We start from the raw sequence: 7710 nt of genomic DNA on the forward strand, positions 1-7710 counted from the left end.
AAATGTTAATATACCAACCTATTGAAGTACTGAAATCTGTTTTGCGCCTTTGTGATACACTGATAACCACATGAAAGTCACATGATGAACCAAAGCCCATCACAAGCAGCTTTTAAATATGAACATATATAGAAGGTGCACAGCGTCATTCACACAAACACCAAACACCATCATGGTGACACACATGAAACTGAAATAATGCAATAAACATTCATTTAACAGCATTAGGTGTAACATACAACCCTAATATATAAAACTGATAAGAAAAAACTAAGAAGAAACATAGTTATTTCAACAAAAAACATCAAATTTGAAATGTAACGCAGGGAATTCTGGGAATGTCAATTTACGGTAATTCACTGTAAATTATACGGTCTTTTTCACTTCCAAAAATCGGTATACTACCGTAAAATTAATGTCCAATACATGTAATGTCCAGTACAGTTTTTCACTGTATATAGTAGGGGAATTTACCATTTACTGTAGCATTTTTACAGTCTTTTACCGTTAAATTCACGTCCTTTTTTACAGTGTATAGAAAAACCCAAAGTGGCCACTTGATGAAATGACACCTTTGTTTTTATTCCTGAGCTCATATGTTGATTAGATGTTTATAAGAGAAAAGGTCTAAACTCACCAGAACACTCTGCAGATGGTAGGCAGCGTGACAGATCATATAGATAATTTAAGAACTCTTCTCTAGTTTCAGGCAGTTCTGCAGGAGCTTTGTTCCAGTCGTCTACAGTCAGATTGTCTCTTATCCAGACTTGTTTTTCATTACTGTAGCGAACAATCTGAATGTAATCAGACTCACCCACAGCACTGAACATTGGAAATGGACCTGCTTTGGTCAAGCCTGTATACATGTAGTGGAGGGAGTGTTTCTCTGAGCAAGATAGAAAGCACAAACTGTGAAACACCGTCTCCTATGGCAAGCTGTTTTGACTTATATTCATTCACAGGATATGCATTCTTGATTCAATTTTCACTAGTTAAAATGATAATTCTTGATATCAGAAAATTTATTTTTACTAGTAACAATGGATATTTTGATATCAGGAATTAAATTTACAATAGTAAAAATTTAAATTTTTTTATATCATCATCGTCGCAGAAATCGAATTCTTGATATCATGAATTACATTTTAACTAGTAAAATATTATTCTTGATGTCTGTAATTGTGTTTTCACTAGTTAAATGTCACCATAGGCTGCCATTCAAATTCAATTCTCCTATGGCAAGCTGTTTTGACTTATATTCATTCACAGGATATGCATTCTTGATTCAATTTTCACTAGTTAAAATGATAATTCTTGATATCAGAATTTATTTTTACTAGTAACAATGGATATTTTGATATCAGGAATTAAATTTACAATAGTAAAAATTAAATTTTTTTTATATCATCATCGTCGCAGAAATCGAATTCTTGATATCATGAATTACATTTTAACTAGTAAAATATTATTCTTGATGTCTGTAATTGTGTTTTCACTAGTTAAATGTCACCATAGGCTGCCATTCAAATTCAATTGTTCATATCAAGAATTGATTTCTTAGTAGTTGAAATTTGAACTAGTGCCTTCATTTTTGATATTAGTAATTGCGTGGTTACTACTACTAGTGCAAATGTCTATTCTTGATATCAACAATTGAACTGCTACTAGTAAAAACATTCATTTTTTTATATCAATAATTCGATTAATTTCTGATATCATGAAAGTGATCAGTAATAAGTTATTAACGTAATTTCGGGAGGAGTATGCCCATCTAATCTTCCAATTAATATCCAAGTATAAAAGACAGCCTCTTACCGCTTCCATTGTTAGTACTTTCGGCATTCAATTTTTCTTTAAATTAATCTACGGACATCCATGTCCCGCTATAACAAACCCCAAGATCACTCTCTTAATCAAAGGAATCCAAAAAACCAACCCTACTTGCCCCGATTCCAGGCAACCTCTAACCATCGATCTCCTAGCCAAATTCCTGACTTTCCTCCGTTCCGGTCAGATTAAATTACTGGGTCGTTGGTCCTCAGATGCCTTTCAGATTTACATCCGTTCTGACCTCAGCCTCATCAAACAAGCCCATCTAACACTCTCTTCTCTTAAATTTAGATAGCTGCCCCTCGAAATTCAGTCCATTGACCATTGCTTGATTCATTTGATGCTCCCGCCGGAGTGCCATCTTTTTAGGGGGGCCTCCGAATGTTCAAATTATCTTTCCCTTTAATTTAGTAACTCTCGCTCGGTGTCTGATTTGGTATGTATGTTTTGGGGGGCTATCAGAGCTCGAGTAGAATAGTCTCTCTGAGCCCTCCATTGCAGAAATCAAGCCAAATCTGTTTACCACTAATTCTAAGATTATATGGGCACACGAACTCATGAAAGCCATTTTTAGATATCTGAAATTATATTGATATCAAAAATACATTTTCAGATGTCAGAAATAACAAACGGATAAAGACATAAGACATTTGCAGATATCAAGAATTAACATTTAAACTAGTAACAGTTTAACTCTCGATATCAGGAAAAACGATAAAGATAAAAATCAGAATCAAATGTAATTCTGAGCTGTTGCAACTGAAAGAAACTTGCACTGACTAATCTCATGCTACCAGTCAAAAGTTTTTGTAGAGTAAGAATGTTTTTTTTTTTTTTAAGAATTCTCTTCTGCTCACCAAGCCTGCATTTATATCTTGTTATTTATCTGCCATATTCATAAGGGACAGCACTCATCATTAAATTATGCACATATCCAAAAAGAATTTGTTACTATACATAGCCTATTCAAAAAGGAATTCATGATATCTGAAATAACAATGTTTACTAGTGAAATTTACATTTTAACATGTAAGAATTAAGATACAGTTGATATCAACAATTCATATCATACACGAGTAAATGTTAACAGGACGACAAAACTATTACAGATATCAAAAATGTATTTCTTAGGCTACTAGTTAAAATTTCAAATACACATTTGTATTTCTTACTAGTAGAAATAAAAATGTTGATATCAGTTTGTTACTAGTGAAAATGTGAATTCCTGATATCAAGAATTCAATTGCTACTAGTTGAAATGTTAACTGATATCTGTAAATGTCTGTAAACGTGAAACCGATCTGAAATGTATTTCTGATATCAGTATAATTTCAGATATCTAAAAAAGCTTTCTTACTAGTTACAATCACATTAATGATATCAGAAATTAACATTGTCACTACTGACAATCAAATTATTGATATCAAAAATGAACATTTTCACTAGTATTTAATGATCAAGAATAGACATTAGTAGCCACGTGCATGATTACTGATATCAAAAATATAGTTTTTTTTCTAGTAAGAATTGTATTTCTGACATGTAAAATGAGAATTTCAACTATAGTAAGAAATTAATTCTTGATATCAACAACATTTGAATTTGAATGGCAGCCTATGGTGACATTTAAAGGGACAGTTCACCCAAAAATGAAAATGTGATGTTCATCTGCTTACCCCCAGGGCATCCAAGATGTAGGTGACTTTGCTTCTTCAGTAGAACACGTATGATGATTTTTAACTCTAGCCGTTGCAGTCTATCAGTCGTATAATGCATGGCAATGGTAACAAAATCTATGAGAGTAAAAAAATTATCCAAAAATCCAAAATTAAACACGTTGATGTCCTAAGACACGAAACGATCGGTTTGTGCCAGAAACCGAACAGTATTTATATTAGTGAAAATAAGGCTTGCCGAGGCTTGTCTCCTCTCAGATAGCATGTAAAAACTATATGGAGGCAATGGAATGCACAGAAGGAGGGGCACCGACCAATGCCCTCGCAGCGCCATTTCTCCCCCACCAGAGATCTTTGCATGCCATTAAATGTAGGGCCACACCAGCCATTCAAACTGGAACCCACACTAGAGGCTTAGTAACTAGTAGCCTACTTAGTCTGAAACTAACTCTATAGCTATTCGGCTGCACCATTTGTTCTTATAGCTGAACATAGCTAGCTACACTCTGAAAAAGAGGACACTGGGGTGGTATTTTTTCCAAAGGTACACCTTTGTTCCTTGTTTATCCCTAAATGTGCATATTAGTACGTACTTTAAAGGTGAGCATTTTCCTGCAAATAACATTCATAAACTGTATTTAAAATACATAATGATCAACAAATAAATACCGTTACTTAAAAAAAATAAATAAAAAATAGCCTAAATTTCAGGGTGGGGTTTTTTATTTTATTTTTCTATACTCTCTTAAAATGTAAATGTCAGCATTGTACTCGTCAACATTAATAATATGTCTAAATGACGTCTGTCAGGTAAAAACAAAAGCTCATTTATGCAGTTCAGACTATCTTCTATTTTATTCCAGTTAGTAGCTAGCCTACATCAATAGGTAACAGTATAGATCCCAAATTTGCAATGTGCTTACCTGGTTTCACATTGCTTTGAAGAGAAATTAAAATAAAAAACAATAATAAAATTGGCCCAAACACATGACTATATAGAAAAGTTTTAAACGAGAGCGAATCAACTATTGCAGTCCTTTTATTTCATTCTCTCGCCCTAGACAGATCTGCACTATAGTGGAAGTTCTTCTCTTCCAGGTGTTATTATTGAGCGCATTGCTGCCCCTCACTGGCTGCTGATGAAATTACACTTTCGTTTTCCAGCCGTGTATTCCATCCTATACTGAATCTTTCCAGCAGGGGGCAGCATATGATTCAATCAGAGTCTGAGCCTCAAATCATCCTCACAAAATCTGTGGTTTATTTACAGATTTTATTATATAGAGAAATCTTTCCTGGCGTTTTAATACCAGAAAACCAGAAAGAAAGAAACAATCAGAAGAGCATATTTTTGATTGATTTAGCCTGCTATGAATGTGCTCGTTGAACTCTGTCTGAAAAATCTATTAAAAATTGACATGAAACAATGTGTGCAACTAATTTGACTTCTGAATTAAGAGACTAAAACTTGATTTCATGTTGATTTAACGCACTATATTCAGCTGCAGTGTGTAAGCGGTCCACAAAAACAACATTCACAAACAATGATTTTATGATGCTTTTTTTTTAACAAATATACACAATGATTATATATGCAAAAAGTGCTCTCTTCTCTGCTTTTATAAGTGTTGCTTTCAGACGCTGAACCTGAATGTTGATATTTCAGATCCTCGTTAACTGATCATCAACATTAATCTAAACGAATCTCCGCTCTGTAAGGCACGTGTGTAAAAGTCTTCAGATTTTCACATTAATAAACAAACAGCTTCACCTGAGAGTCTCAAAAACAGCAGAATTCATATTTGATCGCTATAATCCAGATCATCTTTGGCTCACAGTTCTCTTTGGTTATTTTTAGTGCTTTAATCAAACGATTAATCGCGATTAATCGAATCCAAAATAAAAGTTTTTGTTTACATAATGTATATGTACTGTGTATATTATGTATATATAAATATATTTAATATATAACCATAACACATTTTTCTTAAACATATACATGCATGTGTGTGTATTTATATATACATAATAAATATACACACTACACACACATATATATTATGTAAACAAAAACTTTTATTTTGGATTCGATTAATCGCGATTAATCGTTTGACAGCACTAGCTATTTTATATATTTTTCTTTAATAAACACTTAAACCAGCTGGATTTGATCTGGTTTATCGCTCATAATCATCTTGTGGCTTTATAATACTGTAAGTTCACAAAGGGTCTCTTGGATTTTCTTGGTACGAGTTCACACGTCCCAGAATCCTTTGCGTCAGGACCCCCGTTCCTCTGTGTTTGACTGTTTCACGTCAGCGAAGCAGATTTTCCCTGAAGCTTATAATGATTGCTAACGAGCGGCTGGCGTCATACACGCGCTCTGGATATGGAGTATGAGTTCATAGCTAAATAAACGTCACCTGTGCTGTACGCATGCATGGATGTGGTGTGTTTAGCTGATCCTGTAATGTGCAAATGTCACATGTTTGTCTTAAACAGTCTTCATCAGCTGATTGGACAGACGGGTGTCTGCGGTTCAGATCTCCTTCTCATCGTTCCCAGAATCCTGTGCGCTCTTGGTGTCGGCGCTGAGGGGCGAGATCACAGCGCTGCTGATTTCACTGAATCTCTCCACGACACACTGCGCCGTCACACGCGCCTCGGGGTCGTGATCCCAGCACTCCTCTATAGTGGAGCTCAGCAGATGAACACCCTGAGAGAGAGAGAGAGAGAGAGAGAGAGAGAGAGAGAGAGAGAGAGAGAGAGAGAGAGAGAGACAAGATAATGATATCAGGAAGTTATGAGGAAACAGTGGAAAAAAAAAAAATAATCAAAATAAATGAATAAATAATAAAAATGATATTAAACTAAATGCATAAATACATGATTCACATAAATAAATGAATTATTAAATAATAAAGATTTAAAAAAATATATTATATTAAAATAAATACATAATTAAAACATGACAACAAATAATAAAAATGAGTTAAAACAGATTTAAATAAATACTGAAAAAGAAAAATAAGTAAATAAAAATAAGATTAAATTAAATATATTAATGATTTAAATGAATGATTGTAATAAATAAAATAGATTTAAATAAATAATTAAAATAAATAAAAACAATGGGTTTAAAATAAGTAATACATTTCATAAATAGATAGTAATAGATTAAAATAAATAATACAATTTAGATTTAAAGAATTAAATAGATTAATATATATTACATCTAACAGCACAGCACTATAGTGAGTAGATATTTAAATATTGTAGTTAAATGTTATAGTTTTTTTATTTTAAATTAGATTTAATTTTTATATTTTAATAAGTTTGATCTTTTTGTCTTTTTTTACATGTCTATAGTTGTAATTTGTATTTAAGTTTAAAATAAAAACAAACTTTGAAAAAAACTAGATGAAATCAAATAAATTTAGGCTTTTTATATTTCATTTCAGTTAACATTTATTTTATGTCAAGAACATTTTTTTATGATTTTAGTTTTCGTTAACTATAATAAGCCTGCTGCAAATACAAAAGTCGAAATATGAGCAGCTTCACAGCTTCACAAGCATTACACAAGCACTAGAAGTATCTCTGGGTCTGTGAATATTGTCTTTGATAATGAGGTTTCAAGGTTAAGAGGTGCTGGTTTAGTGAACCGTCAGGCTCTGTGAGACTAGTTTAGGTAGTTACCGTGTGGTTAGTCCAGCTGGCCGGTATCTCGGGTCTCAGTCGGTCTCTGATGACGTCGTCCTTCATGCTCTCCACACACAGATGATCCTTCAGCTTCCCGAACGGAGGCTCGTATTCCCGCACATCTGCACACACACACACACACACACACACCAGCATCAGCTCTGTGCTCAGAGGGGACTGCAGGGAATCACTGGAGAATGGCATTGTGTGAAGTGCGTCAACAGGGTTTTAACCAGTCATTCACAACAAACGACACAAATCTGGCTGTTTCCTGCCACAAATACTCTTGAACCTGAAATAAAGACCCTTAAACAACAACAACAACAGCAAAGCCATAGAGGAAGTGCACAGTGCAGGAACAGGAAGTGGGCTGTGTGACATGACGCGTGTCACGGCCGAGTTCATGACAGCGATGCTTCCTGTTTTTGATGCATACATTTCCTGGGAACTTTAGAACAGAGATTGAATGATGCTTTTCTATAATTATATATATATATATATA

The 7710-nt window shown here is 33.8% G+C and overlaps 2 protein-coding genes across 2 annotated transcripts in view; both read right to left on the minus strand.

Annotated features, from left to right (window-relative positions):
• LOC107569134 (HLA class I histocompatibility antigen, B-58 alpha chain-like) overlaps nt 1–866 on the minus strand; it is an 8567-nt gene extending 7701 nt beyond the window's left edge. Inside the window, exon 1 of the mRNA XM_016255138.1 lies at nt 815–866. Coding sequence (XP_016110624.1) covers nt 815–866 — 52 coding nt within the window. The remainder of the gene's footprint in view (nt 1–814) is intronic.
• A 4756-nt stretch (nt 867–5622) lies between these two features.
• Nucleotides 5623–7710, minus strand: part of tgfbr2a (transforming growth factor beta receptor 2a) — a 19735-nt gene continuing 17647 nt past the window's right edge. The window contains exons 8-9 of the mRNA XM_016255150.1: nt 7206–7330; nt 5623–6222 (exon numbers count right to left, since the gene is read on the minus strand). Of these exons, the coding sequence (XP_016110636.1) occupies nt 6046–6222; nt 7206–7330 (302 nt within the window). The 3' untranslated portion in view covers nt 5623–6045. The remainder of the gene's footprint in view (nt 6223–7205; nt 7331–7710) is intronic.

This window comes from Sinocyclocheilus grahami, unplaced genomic scaffold, assembly GCF_001515645.1.
Source record: "Sinocyclocheilus grahami isolate Dianchi unplaced genomic scaffold, SAMN03320097.WGS_v1.1 scaffold1315.1, whole genome shotgun sequence".
Classification (NCBI taxonomy): Eukaryota; Metazoa; Chordata; class Actinopteri; order Cypriniformes; family Cyprinidae; genus Sinocyclocheilus; species Sinocyclocheilus grahami.